This window comes from Impatiens glandulifera, chromosome 1 (genome assembly GCF_907164915.1).
Source record: "Impatiens glandulifera chromosome 1, dImpGla2.1, whole genome shotgun sequence".
NCBI classification, from domain to species: Eukaryota; Viridiplantae; Streptophyta; class Magnoliopsida; order Ericales; family Balsaminaceae; genus Impatiens; species Impatiens glandulifera.
The window spans coordinates 23,297,718-23,313,765 of NC_061862.1; the positions used below are offsets into that span (position 1 = coordinate 23,297,718).

At 35.2% G+C, this 16,048-nt stretch overlaps 2 protein-coding genes across 2 annotated transcripts; both read right to left on the minus strand.

Annotated features, from left to right (window-relative positions):
- Nucleotides 1–2,928: 2,928 nt before the first annotated feature.
- Nucleotides 2,929–4,007, minus strand: LOC124922060 (RING-H2 finger protein ATL63-like). Its single transcript, XM_047462786.1, has one exon. The coding sequence runs from the start codon at nucleotides 3,880–3,882 to the stop codon at nucleotides 3,058–3,060; it is 825 nt and encodes a 274-aa protein (XP_047318742.1). The 5' UTR covers nucleotides 3,883–4,007; the 3' UTR covers nucleotides 2,929–3,057.
- Nucleotides 4,008–13,057: 9,050 nt separating this feature from the next.
- On the minus strand, nucleotides 13,058–15,291 carry LOC124920807 (pyruvate decarboxylase 2-like). The gene is made up of 4 exons (XM_047461369.1): nucleotides 14,616–15,291; nucleotides 13,886–14,536; nucleotides 13,484–13,790; nucleotides 13,058–13,396 (listed from the first exon to the last, which is right to left on the minus strand). Exons 1-4 carry the CDS (start codon nucleotides 15,269–15,271, stop codon nucleotides 13,226–13,228), a joined length of 1,785 nt encoding a protein of 594 aa, XP_047317325.1. The 5' UTR covers nucleotides 15,272–15,291; the 3' UTR covers nucleotides 13,058–13,225.
- Between the last annotated feature and the right edge of the window lie 757 nt (nucleotides 15,292–16,048).

Consider the following 16,048-nt stretch of genomic DNA (forward strand, 5'->3'; position numbering starts at 1 on the left):
TGCAAATCCGGTTTAGGATTTGATGGCAATGACTCAGACAAGTCTTGTGAAAAGTTAAACCCAGAAACTGACAAGTTTAAGTCTATAAACTTTGTCAAAGGGAGCTTAACTGAGAATGGAACTGATCCAAGCTGTGATGAGTTAACCTTAAAGGATGAGATTACTTATGTTCCGCCAACTGTTAGCTGGCTGAAATGTAAGAAGAAAACAGTCAGCAAGTCTGGTATACTAAAACCTGACAGGAAGTCAAAGAGTTTTAAACAAAAACCATCCTCTAAGGTTAAGGGAACAGCTGCTAGCAGGAAGACGTCTGTTAAGCCTAAATCATACGCACCGATCACAACGCAACATGGGAAATCCATAAAAATAATTAAAGTATGGATTCCCAAGGGACTAATAAGCCATGGACCCAAAGAAAATTGGGAACCAAATTTATTGTCTTTAAATGCAGGTAAAACAGGAAAGCAGCTTGGAAGAGCCAAGCGGCTTCTAGATAGCCGACTGCTCGGACATAGCATATGACAATCAGCAGCCTGAAGTGGCTGACATCTTCTCAAAGCCACTTCTCGAGTCTAAGTTTTCTTACCTTAGAAATATTTTTAGGATTGTTAGATTATGATAATGCCTAGATTATGTTTAAATCATGAACTCAACTAGTTTTGATAATTTAGTTTAAATAATCAAAAATGGAGAGATTGTTGGGTTGAAATTTTTAATGTTTAAACTGGTTTTGATAATTTAGTTTAAATAATCAAAAAAGAGAGATTGTTGGGTTAAAATTTTTAATGTTTAAACTAGTTTTGATAATTTAGTTTAAATAATCAAAAAGGGAGAGATTGTTAGGTTGAAATTTTTAATTGATTTAAAAATTTTTGATTTGATGATTGATGAAGTAGTTTTTGGATAAAACTAAGTTCAATAATTGTTAGTCATATCAAATATATAAATATATATTTAGATATCAACATCTTAAGTGGTGTAGTGGTAAGCACCTGGGTTCGAATCTCACTAGGTGCATAATTAATAATTAGAGTTTTGTTAATTTGCAGGCACAGCTCAAAGTCAACGCGCGCGAGCAAAGTCAACGCGGAGTTAGACCGATTTTATAAAAATGTCTAATAGACCGATTATATGGAAAACGTCTAATGTTAGACGTGGGGGGTCTAACGTGTGGTTAGACGTGCAGTCTAACTAGTGGAGTTAGACGTGGGGGTCTAATGTTAGATGGGGCGTCTAATCTGATGAACGGCCGAGATGAGGCGTCTAATAGACTGTTAGATGGGGGCGTCTAATAGACTGGTTGCGTCTAATCAGATGAACGGCCGAGATGAGGCGTCTAATACATTGTTAGATGGGGGCATCTAATAGACTGATTGCGTCTAATCAGATGAACGGTCGAGATGAGGTGTATAATAGACTGATCAGATGGGGGCGTCTAATAGACTGGTCAGATGGGGGCGTCTAATAGACTGGTCAGATGAGGGCGTCTAATCAGATGAACGGCTAAGATGATCAGATAGGCATCTAAAGGCAGATGCTCTTCTAGACAGCTGGCAGTAGAGTCTTTCAGGCAGCTGACAGCAGAGCTCAACAAATGAATAACCGCCACGTATGCCATAATTCAAATTGCCTATACTGCATTGTACTACCACGATCTCAATAATCTTTTTCTGTTGTACTACCCAGTACCTCATGGATAGTACATCCAACGGAAAGATGACATGTGTCCAAAAGTAGGATTTGACCGTTGAAGCTTTTCAAAAATAAATTGATGCCTAAGACAACGGACAAATCACTGGCTGAAAAATACAAGAAACAGAGAGAGAGCTGCTTCATTCATTTTTCTTTCAAGAAAGTTCCTGAAATCAAACATCTCACTTATCATCTAGCTGTGAATACATTGTATTATATACTGTCTTTTCTGTGAGAAAACTTCAGTGTTGTAAGTTGAACAAAAGTTGTTTTGTTCAACAGAGAGTTAGCTAGATTAGTGAACTGTATTTGATTCAAAGAAGTATAGTGAATCCTTCCGGTGGTTGGAAGAAGGGGTGACGTATGAGAGTTTGCTCCGAACATCCATAAACAACTTCTTGTGTTCTTTACTTTCTGTCATTCATCTTTCATTGGTTCAAAGCTTCAAATCCGACGAACATTTCCGCACTTGAATCTGTTTCAAGAGTTCGAAAGATTTGCGAAGAATAGAAAGAGATATTAATCTCTCACAGGATTTCTATCAAACCGTTTATCCGAAGTCGTCATCAATAGCCAGACCCCGTCTCTATTGGTGCCGCCGATCCTAACAATAACCCTATTTTTCTGTGTTCAGTTCAATTTGTATTTTTTTGTTTGATCGAAAATTGTCGACCCTAGATAAATCTAAGACTAAATTAAAGTTTTGGCCAAACCTTTGTTGGCAAAATGCCAGTTGCTTCTAGTAGGAGTCACTGCCCATTTGAATTCTGAATTTTAACGATCTAAAGGGGGTGGGGGACTCCGATCAATTTAGAAGGGGCGGATATTTTCTTTCCAATTGATACTGTAAAAATAATCAAAAGTTTGAACTCAAATTCACAAAATGCCCTTTCCCCTATAATAATATATTGAAATATGAGGTTTCAAACAAATTCGATTATTATTTTTATTCTGGTCAATTAAATTAATCACTTTATTAATTAAAATATTCAAATTTAACACAAAATTTTAATAACCCAAATCCAAACCAAGCATGTCATGCAAATTAATTAATAAAAAAAATACATTTAATATATTATTTATAGCATGTTAAAATATTAAACAATATTTTTTTATCAAAATAAATAATTTTTATATAACATTCATTAATCGCAATCTAAAAATTTATTAATTTTCTTTGAAATTGTTTTTCCTTTTTAAGAAGAGTAGATTTAAAATAGAAGATTGAAGAATGTATAATTTCAAATAAACTTATTCTCTACCAAAATTAAGCCATGATGGCTGATGAGGATTCATCAATCGCAATCAGTAAACAGAACATGTCCGGCGAAAGAACTATGCAACCAAGCTTTCTCTAAGAACCGTTCAATCAACTGTTGGATCCGGATTATTATTATTCGATACATCATGAACCTTATTATGTTCCGACCTGTTCCTACTCAGCATTCTCTTAAGTGACCCCCCTAGCGATGAAGCCGCCTGAGAAGTCACCGCCGACGGCGGCGGCGGCGGCGGCGACGAACCCACGGGAACCTCAATCACGATTTCCATAACCGACCCATCATCATCATTGTTAGCGTTCGAACTCGAAATCACATCAGCCTCCGGACACTCTCCCGACCCGAATTGATGATCAAGACCCGTACCCGACTTCTCTTCAACTTGAGATAATCCAACCGGAGCTCGACACAAAGGACAGCTAGTATGAGAATGCAACCACATATCGATACAATCAACGTGAAAAGCGTGTCCACATTTGGGTAATTCTCTTCCCACTTCCTTGTCTTGAAACAAACTCAAACAGATCACACATTCAAGCCCGGAAGCTTCATTTCCATTCGGGTCGTAATCAAAAAGAGGTATCAAATCAATTATAGACGGTTCAAGTCCTGTAGTTTGTAATACCCCACTTGGAAAACTAGTAATCTCATAAGAATAACGGTTAAGATACTGATGAGAAATACGGGGCGGGCCAAGCACAAGTGAAAGAGAAACGGAGCTTGACCCACTCCTATGACGAGCCTGAACTAAGAACCATTTGGCGTAAACATGGAGAAACAGGACAAAAATGACAACCAAGATCAAGGAAATTACCGCAGTTAACATGACATTTCCGTCATAGGAGAGCATGCTGCCGAAGAGTTGGGTCGCCGGAGTTGGGCATCGGGTAGGGGACGAAGAATTAGCCATTGTGATTTGGATTCAAGATCGAGGAGAGAGATGGGTCTTTATAATGGTACATTAATTTCATGAAATGGTTACATGAAATTCTACATTGGTTGATAATAATGGGTTCAGTGAATTATGGGTTTCTTCAAAATTACGTATGTCTCTAAAAATGGGGGTCAAAAGGGAATCCCTTTATTCAAGGAAGGTCGTAGGACTCATATGAAGGTCTCGTGAAGGCGACGGCGATTATATGTATTAATACTTGGACGAAATTAATGACCTCTTTTTAAAAATAAACCAACTAATAAACAAATCCAAAATATTACCATTGAGTTTTTAAATTTTACTATAATAAGTAGATTATATCATATAAGTAATCGAACCAAATTAAATAAAAGACAACATGATAATATCAGGTCAACGAAATTTAAATTAAAAAAAAAAGAATAAAATGAAAATTCCAATTTTAATTTTTTTTTATTAAACATAGGCATAAAATCAAGTAATTAATAGTAATTATTTAAAATAGATAATAAACAGAAAATAAATTAAAAAACAAAGTTTTTTTTAACAAATATATCCGACAACAATAATTTAAGAACAATAAAAATCTATTTTTCTTTATATCACATACTTCTTCTAGTATTTGAGACCACACAAAAATTTATAATAATAAAAATGTAATATTTAACCATTTTAAATGTTGTATATGTGTTAATTAAAATAAAATTTTCACTTTAATATTTCAAATTAGTTTATATCTACAAAATTCTGTATTATATTAAATTTATAATTAAATTTTTTATTCAGTGATTGGTTCAAATCTCACAATAAAAATATTATCTTCACAAATTTTTCAAAACTCGAAACAGCTCTGATTATATTAATGGAATAAAATATTTTTTAGTTCTCATATGACCAAACAAAATGTCTTTAAATATTTAAACTAAAATTATTATAATTTAAACGTGATTAATAATTTTTCCTGATCAAATTATTTAAAATATATATATATAATTTAGATCAAAGTTATACTATAGCTTTTATTTTTTATGTGTATTTTTTTTTAGATGTGATTAATATATATGAAAAATAGAGTTGAAAAACACAGTAGTGTGAATTAAAAAAAAAGTTTATTTTAAAGAGGATGGAAAGTAAAAGAAAGAGGGTCCCACATTGGTGTTTCTTTAGACTACCCACAGCAGGGTGTTAAATTTTTTCATTTAACACCCTGCCACGTCAGCTTAACACCTCTTTTAACACCCACTTTTTAACATGTCATACAGCAGCGTGTTATTCAAAGTATCAAAATTACTTTTTCACTTTCTCTCACTTCCACATCATTTAAACATATACATAATTTCATTTTTTTTAACCACAAACAATATTATTCATCACTTGATAAATCAAACATACAAATATTATTTAAAACGAAGAAGAAAACAAACACTCTAAACAAGGATGAAAGAGTTTGAAGATTTTAAAAGAAAGGTGATACAAACAAGGATGATAATATGGTAGAAAATTTCTGAAATTTTTTGGTGTCCAAATGACACAAACCAAGTCTCTATTTATAGATCGTGAAAAATAAAAAATATTGATATAATTTTTTTTTTTTTTTATTGATCAATCATTATTAAAATGTATTTTTAAAATAAGAAAAGTAAAATCAAAAGTAGATATTATCCTGCCACATGGCAGGATCTCATTGGCCAAACAAAATTTGACACCCGTGTCAAATTTTGACACCCAAAATTTGACACCCAAAATTGCCCCCCTGCTGCCTCCCACCCTCCTCTTTTGACACCCAAATAACCCTTCAAATACTCCCCTGCTGCGGCTGGTCTTATAGTGAGTTGTTATTATCTTCAGAAGTAGCATGTGAATAAATGCACAACATACATTTGATCATCCTGCAAGAAAAACAGGATTGCCACCATTATTACTTTGAATTAAATTAAAGGCTCTCTGCAATTTTTTAGGGTTAGACCCTAACCCTAAACCCTAACAGTAGGACAGGGTCAAAAGAGTAAAATGATATCTGATGCATAAGATTTTGAGTCTTGGAGATAGAAGATATAAACATCACAAGATAAGTGGTAGTATTATTGATGCTGTTTATTTTAGGAGACAAATATGCTTGTATTGCATGCAGTCTAATTATTAATATATAAATAAATAAAGTTAATTTTGGTTCCATATTTTCCTGCATGTTTTAGGCAACCCCTTTTTTTAATTTTCTTGTTTGGTTTTGGGGTAGGTGGAGTAGGCCCGTGACCCAATTCAAGTAAGTCACTATCATCACATGATCAGGACTCATGAGTCAAACCAATCTTGGCTAGCTACATGAATGTAACAATATTTAAGTTATTTAATTTTAGACCATTTTTCCTATGAAAACTCTACTGATCAAGTGTCAAGACTACACTGGTAACACTGCCATGCACCCGTCCCCACAAGAGGTCCCAATATCGACACCCCCACCAGGTCCCAATATCAACAGTGCATGACTAGGAATTTCTTTCTTTTTTTGTAAGTGAGATTTTGTATTGATACAGATTCTAATAGAAAGTTGTATAATATTTGTAAAAACAAACCAAATTACTAGTATATATCATGTCATTTGTTGACAGTAATTAATTTAAGTGATAGCATTCTTGACCAATTTTAGAATTCAATCCAACACATTAAAATCAAGAAAAAGACAATAATCAAAAGCATCAAAATTTACTTGAAGTTGGATTTCTTTATGTTCTTACAGAAAATGAATATAAGTGCAGGGTTGGGATGACACACAGTACCACTAGATAGTTTTTTCCATTTGACCGGTCTGGTCCTTTAGCTAGGTAGATTCTTCTTCTTTTTTTCTACTGTTAATTTTGAAAAAAACATTTTGTCCACAGTAGACATATTCCCATTTTAATTTAAGTAACTCATAATAAGCTGATAAAAATAATATTTATACCTCCTTTCATCCTAATTATTTGTGTGGAGGATTTAAAAACAAATTTTTATAGTTTAGTGTTTTCTAACTGCTTGTACGATATGTTCATAAATGTTTTTTTGTCAAGTTAGTGTTAATATGATTTTTTATCATTTTTTTCAGGTTTTTTCAAGTTAGTGTCTTGGTCTGGTCTTTATTGGAGGTAATTAACCTTACAGCGGGTGGAAAACTCACTTAATAAGGTTACTACTTTGCAGAGATCTGCTTGTTTGTGACCCTAACTGAAATAAAAGATAAAAAGTTTGTAGCTTTCTTCCTTTAAGAAAGCAGAAAGCTATAGCACCCTCAGACCTTCTCTAGTTTCAAATGTCTCGGCATCAACTCCTTCCGGATATCTTAACTATTGATAGGATATCTTAACTATCAATAGAATTGCGTTGCCGAGAAACCTACTAGAAAGAAAATTAATTTTTATTTCTAAAATAGAAGACACGACTTTAAAAAGGATCATACTAGTTTCTTAAGATAAAAAAATAGGTATAATGTACTTATATATTTAATTAAATTTTAAATATCTCCTTATACATGATTTTAATTAAATTTGTTCCGTGTATATTTAATTTTGTTTGAAATAGTTAGATTTTTTATACGGTACAAAATCAATAACCTAACTCAAATTATGAAAAATTCTTATTCTATGGCTGAAAATTGAACCTTCTTAATGACTAATTTAAAATTATCGATCGTCTAAGGTTCCAACTAGTTTGTGTTTCTCAGATTTAGATTAAAGCTTATTTTGACTAATAAACGTTTTCAAATTAAATTACATTCATTCTTACTTTCAATTTATTCTCACTAAAACCTTTTTTTGTGTAAGCCCTGTCAAGCTTACGATATTATATTATATATTTCGTAATTTTTGTCATATTATTAATATTTTAACTAAATGATTATCAGATATATATCTTTCTCTCATTCAATATGAATATTCTTTATTGTTTAGACATGATTTTAGGACACAACACAAACACACAATATCTAAATATGGAGGAGACGAATAAGTAATGACTTCGTCGTCACCTAGTCTACAACATCGTTGTCTAGAAATAAAACATAACAGATGTTAGGATTTGTATCTCCCAAATCTGATCTGTTTGAAAAAATCTGTAAAAAACGAAAGAAATAATAATACAAGAAGACACAGATTTATAGTGGTTCACTCAAATTGAGTTACGTCCACTTCAACCGCCACCAGATTTCACTATAAAAAAGAAGAAGGAATACAGAGTTTTTGCCTCACACTTTATCTCTCTAGAATTCTGTCTTATCAATGTAAATCCTTAATAATCATATATTTATAGGGTAACATTCAGGTAATAAAACCTAAATAACTCTTGATCAGACCCAAGCCCAAAACCAAATACAAACCCAATAAACTCTAATTAACAATTGTAGAGTTTATTATAAGTGTAGGCTTCATAACTCAACAATCTCCCACTTGGAGACTAACTTCATCATCTCTCGATCGATAACGGCTTTCCATCTAGTGTCTTAACGAAGAAGACCAACTGAAGTTGCACACAACTTCAGTTTCTTATTTGTCACAACTTTCGTCAGCATATCAGTTGGATTCTCACTCCCGGGAATCTTCTCGCTAATACTCCATCTTCTAAAGCTGACCGAATGAAATGATAACGAACCTGTATATGCTTCGTCCTAACATGATAAACATGATTCTTTGCCAAATGAATGACACTCTAACGATCGCATCGCAACACACTTCCCTCGTAGTCTTGACCCAATTCTAGCAAAAAGGGTTGTAACCATATCATCTCCTTAACAGCCTTTGTCACAGCAACATACTCTACCTCACAACTAGAAAGAGCAACAATCTTCTACAATTTTGAAACTCAACTGATTACAGTACCTCTCAAAGTATAAATGTACCCTATTGTGCTCTTCCTACTATCAACATCACCACCATTGTCAGCATTAACATATCCTTCCAATCCCATATTAGATTTTCGAAAACACAAAGCGAGACCCGTACTTCCTCTTAAATAATGTAGTATCCACTTTACTGCTTCCCAATGTTGTCTACCCGGGTTGTTCATGAACCTTCTTACAACTCTCACTGCATGTGTTATGTCTGGTCTTGTGAAAACCATCGCATACATAATACAACCAATGGTAGAGGCATACAGAACAATGGCCATGTGATTTTTCTCCTCCTCTGTTGAAGGCGACTGATCTTTAGATAGTCTGAAGTGACTAGCTAAGGGGGTAGTAACTGATTTTGTATCATACAAGTTAAACCTACTAAGAACTTTCTTCACATATTCTTCTTGTGAAAGCTTGAGAACTTCTTCATCCCTGAAAATTCTTATCCCAATAATTTATTTTGCAGCACCCAAATCCTTTATTGCAAACTTTTCAGATAACTCTTTCTTGAGCTTGTTAATCTCATACAAGTTTTCTCCAGTAATCAATATGTCATCAACGTAGAGGAGTAGAATAATGTACGATTTATCAAACCTCTTGATATAGTAGCAATGATCAGCTTCACACCTCAGAAAATTGTTACTTTTTATGAAGCTATCAAATTTCTTGTACCATTTCCTTGGAGCCTGTTTCAAACCATACAGACTTTTCTAAAGCTTACACACAATCTCATCTTTTCTTTTGATTTCAAATCCTTCTGGTTATCGCATGTAAATCTCTTCATCTAAATCACCATGAAGAAAAACAATTTTGACATCCATTTGTTGAAGATGAAGGTCTTCTTTCACAACCAAACTCAAAATAGTTCTGATTGTCATCAATTTAATTACTGAAGAGAAGATCTCATTGTAGTCAATACCTTCTTTCTGTTGAAATCCTTTCACAACCAATCTTGCCTTGTACCTCATGATTTTATCATGTTCTTCTTTAATCATGAAGATCCATTTGTTGTGAAGTGCTTTCTTTCCCTTAGGTAGCTCATTGAGCTTACAAGTCTAATTCAACGTCAAAGAGTCCATCTCATCTTTCATCGCAGACTCCCACTTAACTGATTCATCAGATTGTATTGCTTCCTCATAGCATTCAGGTTCACTTCTATCTGTCAACAATATATAGTTCAGAAATGGAGACCACCTCTCGATTGGTTTTTGATTCCTAGATGATCTTCTCAACTATATAACTGGTGTTTGCTGATTTGCCTCTAGGGCCACATTCTCAACGATTTCATCTTTAACAACACATTGTTCTTCTTCGACAGTCGGTATATATTTATCTGAAAATTCTCTCTAATCGACTGTACCAATCTCTTTCAACTTGGAATCATCATCTGATGTCTTTCCAGCACAATCTTTATAGAGAACCTGTTCATTGAAGACAATATTTCTGCTACGGATGAAATTTGATTATTCCAGAATCGATAACCAAACTCGATATCACCATAATCAATAAAAAAACATTTATTAGACTTTGGATCAAGCTTGCTCCTATCACATTCATTAATATGAACATATGATAAACAATCAAACACTTTTAAATAAGAAAGGTTTACTTTTTTATTGCTCCAGGCTTCTTCAGGAATTCTGAATTGAAGAGGAACAGAGGGTCCCCTGTTTATCAAGTAGGCAGCAGTATTTATAGCTTCTGCCTAGAAGATTTTAGGCAGCCCTGCATGCAATCTCATGCTTCTAGCACGCTCGTTCAATGTTCGATTCATTCGTTTAGCTACTTCATTCTCTTGAGGCGTTCGGGGAACAGTCTTCACCATACTGATCTCATCCACAACACAATACTCTTTGAAATATGAATTGATATATTCACCTCCGTTGTCAGATCTCAAGCACTTAACTTTCTGATTTGTTTCATTTTCAACCAAAGTCTTAATTTCTTGAAAATAGCAAATACTTCAGACTTGTGCTTCATAAAATAAACTCATACTTTTCTTGTTGAATCATCTATAAAAGTCACATAGTAGTATGATCCGCCAATAGAAGAAACAGGTGTAGGTCCCCACACATCAGTGTGTACCAACTCTAGTTTTTCTTTCTTGAGCTCTGTCCCAATCTTTAAGAAACTTACCCGTTTCTATTTTCCAAGAATGCAGTTTTCACATAACTGATGTTCAACAGACTTTAGTTCTGGAATCTGTCTATTCTTCAAAAGAATTTTCATCCATTTTTCACTCATATGGACCAACCTGCAATGCCACAGCTCATTGTTCTTCGAGTCATCAACTACAACAACAATTGTTTCTCTGCAAATTGAAGTCGTGTATAATGTTCCAGTTTTGTGACCTCGAGCAACAACTATTGCTCCTTTAGTCACCTTCCATGCACCATTTCCACAAATGGAATTGTGACCTTCTTCATCAAGTTGTGTAACAGAAATCAAATTGCACATTAAACCTGGAATGTGTCTCACCTTATTAATCTTCCAAACAAAACCATTTGCCATCTTCAATTTGATGTCCCCCATGCCAACAATATCTAGTGGCTCACCATATACAAGATATACTTTCCCATAGTTTTCAGCCACATAATTCTCCATTAATTCTTTATGAGCAGTGGTGTGGAAAGACGCTCCTGAGTCCAAAACCCATGAATCTATTGGGCTATCAATATACAGAAGTAACGCATTAATGACAAATTCGGTAACAACGTTGGCTGCATCATTTTTATCATCATCGATTTTCTTTGGTGCTTTGTAGTTCCTTTTTAAATGACCTGTTTACCACAATTCCAACACTCAAATGTCTGCCCAAACTTGGACTGACTCCTCATGTTCCTTGACATAGATTTGCTTTTACCTCGATTGAAATTTCTAACATTACCTCTACCCCTGTTTTCCACATTCAGAGTAGAACCTTTAAATGTTTCACCATAATCAATTTTACGAACCTCTTCAGCAAGAATACGATCTCTAACTTTAACAAATTTCAGTTTAGCATTTCCAACTGAATTACTAATTGCTGCCCTCATAGGTTCCCAACTATTTGGTAGAGATGCTAACAAAATTAGGGCACTAACTTCATCCCCAAAATCAATCTCAACAGATAACAATTAATTCACAATTCAATTGTATTGAATTCATTTAAATGAGTAGTGATAGAAGTACCATCAACCATTCTTAAGTAAAAAAAAAGTATCTTCATTAAGTGTACCTTGTTGTTAGCAGATGGTTTCTCATACATATTAGAAAGAGCTTTCATCAGACCTATGGTGGTCTTCTCTTTTGCTACATTGTGAGCAACCGTCTTGGTTAGCGTCAATCGGACAACTCTCAAAACCTGTCTATCAAGGAGTTTCCATTCAGTTTCATCCATCTTCTCTGGTTTCTCACTCAAAAGAACATGAATCTTCTTTCCATAGAGATAATCTTCAATCTGCATTCTCTAGAAGACATAATCTGTCCCATCGAATCTTCCAATCCAATGTCCTATACTGTTCTCACTTGTCATCATTTCCAATGCTCATATCTAGCCTAGTTGCTCTGATACCAGTTGTTAGGATTTGTATCTCCCAAATCCGACCTGCTTGAAAAAATCTGTAAAAAACGCAAAAAGAAGAATACAAGAAGACACAGATTTATAGTGGTGCACTCAAATTGAGTTACGTCCACTTCAGCCGCCACCAGATTTCACTATGAAAAAAGAAGAAAAAAGAATACAAAGTTTTTGCCTCACACTTTATCTCTCTAGATTTCTGTTTTATCAATGTAAACATTTAATAATCACATATTTATATGGTAACATTCAGGTAATAAAACCTAAATAACTTTTGGTTAGGCTAAACCCAAAACAAAATACAAACTCAATAAACTCTAATTAACAATTGTAAAGTTTATTATAAGTGTACACTTCATAACTCAACAACAGATGCGTTGTGGTATAGCAATAAAGTTAAAGAAATTATCTCATTACAAAAATGTGAAAGTTTTGTCTGCAATAAAACTTAAAAAATAATAATAAAATGAATAGACCACATAAAAAAATTGTGCATATTTTCAACACAAATTATCGATTTTATAACATTTTAAATAATTTAGATATTTAGGTGTAAAATTCAAACAAAAATAAATATAAAAGGAATAATTTCAAACTTAAATAACTATTATATAAAAAAAAATAAAAACTTGGTATCTTAAATAATCATTCCACTTGCTATCTAAAACTTTTATGAAAAAAAAAGCTAACTTTTAACTCCATCCCTTATTCATAACACATTATCTATATTTATTATTACATTCTTATCCACTTAATGTTAAAAGTATATTATTGTTAGAAAATTTTGTTATTCTTCTACTTCATGAGTGAAAAAGGACTAAAAAATCACTTCGCACCAACCTTATTCTAAACAAGATACTTGTAAGTTGTAATGGTGTTAACAAAATTGGGTCTGTAAATTTGTTCATATAATTTTTTTTTTACTGAGGATTTGGAGGACGACTATTTGCATTACAAACTCGTGATCCCCATTCCAATAGCTCCTTGCTTGTGTCATCCTTATGAACAATAACTTCAATGAAACAAAGACAGTCCCGTTTTTCCCCTGTCGCCATAGCAATTGATTCCACCAGTTCTTCCTCAGTACGCACCTGCCATTGCCAAACCAGTTAACAAATTAAATTAAACTAAACTAAACTAGTTTATCTGATTTCTGATCCCAAAAGAAAGAAACCAACCTTTGCAGTCCAGCAATTACCCTCTTCGTTATGAATAGCATCTACTAACGCAGTGTAGTTCCAATTCTTGATAACATTATATGGGCCATCATGGATTTCAACTTCAATGGTGTACCCGCCATTGTTTATCAAGAAAATAATGGTTTTTTGCTCGCATCTTATCATAGTCGAAATATCCTGGGCAGTCACTTGAAAACTGCCATCTCCTATGCAAGCGATTACTCTCTTCTCTTGTGCTGCCTGCGCGTAACCCAGGGTGGCTCCAACTGACCAACCAATGGATCCATACTGCATTTGAAACTGGTACCTGCAATACCAACTTAAACAAAATCAATCTTTTCAATCAAGGCCTTAACCCAAATCATATTTTGATTTTTACTTTCTAGCTGTCTAGCACCATACCCACATCCTTCTGGTAACTTTAGTTTCTGGCAGTTAAACCACGAATCTCCAGTCTCGGCAATCACAGCACTATCACCAGAAAGCATCTTCTGTATGTGCTGAAACATCACATTCACCCTTAATGGCTCCCCTTCTTCACATTTTAATGGAACTCCATCTTGAACGAAGATTCTTTTATAGTTCTCGTAAGCCGTGGTGTTCTTTGTAACCCTTTTGGCCAGTGCTGTTAAGAAATCTGTCATGCGAATGCAGCCGAACGCGTGGCCGTTGCTGATCACCACACGATCGGGCTGCACGATGATCGCCTTCTCCTTCCGGAGAAGGAGGGAGTATCCGACTGAGCTGTAGTCGTTGAAGATGGGTCCTACGAAGATGTAAGCGTCCGCTGACTCCACTATCTCGCCGCAGAAGGCGGTACCCACCGCTCCCCAGTAAGTGCCGATGAAATGGGGATGGGTCTCGGGGACAAGTCCTTTGGCTGATGGCATCACGGCTAATGCATAGCCTGATGCATCTGCTAGCTCGACTAATGCTTCGCAGGCCTTGGCCACACGGAGCTTAGGCCCTCCGACTAACACTGGCTTGACCGCCTTGTCTAGAAAAGCCACGGCCGCCTCGACTGCCGCTTCAAGCCCTTGAGCGTTGCTCAATCTGCAGCAGCAAGATTAATTAGGGATAATACGTAGGGGCATTTATTGTAGGTGGGTGATCAAATGAGAGAATTAGTTACCGGGGCGTGATGGCAAACGGAATGGGGATTCTGCTGAAAGATGGGTGAGGGATGGAAGGCAAATTGCAGCTGATGCTAATATAGACTGGTTTGCTTTCTTTAAGAGCGGTTGAAATGGCCGTGTCAATTTGCTCATGGGCATCTTCAATATTGTTCACAACTGCTTGATAACAAGTTACAGTCTGGAAACATCGGAGCTCTTGGCTAAAATCGGGCAAGCCTATCGTGTGATGCAGAATCCGATTGGTGCCGTAATCGTTCGTATTCGGTCCACCGACTATACAAATCACCGGAAGATTCTCGCTGTATGCGCCGGCGATGGCGTTCAGTATGCTGAGGCCGCCAACGGTGAATGTGACCACACAAGCGCCAAGGCCGCGATACCTAGCGTACCCATCAGCGGCATATCCTGCGTTGAGCTCGTTGCAGCAACCGATGTTTTTAAGCTTTGGTTCAGCGATGAGGTGGTCGAGGAGGGTGAGATTGAAGTCTCCGGGAACGGTGAAAACGTCGCTGATGCCGATCTCTACTAGACGCCGTGCGAGGTGGCGGCCAAGGGTGGATTCCGACGAGGCGACGTGGGACCCTTGTATGGAGACGGCTCCGTTCTGACCGGTATGGGAAACGCAGCCGTTTTCAGAGTTGGATGAACTCATTGGCGGAATTGTTAATCGAACGTGAGAATAGTTCTAGATCCTTTGATTATTATGCATATGATGTATGAATGAATGTGTATATATATATGGAGAGAGAAAGATGGGTATATAGTGGGTGCGAGTGATGATAGTTTTGATCTTGAAATGAGGCTGTTGATTGAGAGTGGAGCGCAGGCCAAGGAGGTTTCTGCTATTTTCATGGGAGATGAACTTCTTCCCATTTTTTTTTATTATCAATAAATAAAATTTGAAAATAAGCTTTTTAAATGAACTTGATATGTAGGCTTAAGCTGATCAACTTTTTTGGTTAAACTAATAACCAATAATATAATATTGAAGACTCACTTTTTATTTCATTATTTCCCTTAATAATGTATTAATTCTGCTACACAATAATAGGAAGAGCCCACATAGAAGGAACAAAAAGTAATGTAACTATGAACAGCCAATTATACATGTGATAACTTTTTTTTTTTTTTTTTGACACCTTTAACTTCAAATTCCGAAATCTAAAGGGTCATTATGCCAAACTTTCCTAGCTCATCTCTATTGAGGCTCGTCTTTCTAACAAACTTGTCTCTTTTTGTTGGTCCCTTGTGGATTTTTCTGTACTTCATGGAGCTTTCCCCTCCCCTGAACCGTTATTCAATTCTTACTTTTGACCAACCAAGAGAATTGTAAATGATGCAGAGATGATTGATCTTTATTGCTTTTATAATTACCAACCTTCAAATCAAATACTCTTAAAAAAAATTAATTAGAAACCGCGTTTATCTA

Coding starts and splice junctions, on each gene's coding strand:
- LOC124922060 (XM_047462786.1), bottom strand. CDS start 3,882: ATGGCTAATTCTTCGTCCCCTACCCGATGCCCAACTCCGGCGACCCAA.
- LOC124920807 (XM_047461369.1), bottom strand. CDS start 15,271: ATGAGTTCATCCAACTCTGAAAACGGCTGCGTTTCCCATACCGGTCAG. Junction 14,537..14,615: donor CCGTTTGCCATCACGCCCCG/GTAACTAATTCT, acceptor TTGCTGCTGCAG/ATTGAGCAACGCTCAAGGGC. Junction 13,397..13,483: donor GTAATTGCTGGACTGCAAAG/GTTGGTTTCTTT, acceptor TGGCAATGGCAG/GTGCGTACTGAGGAAGAACT.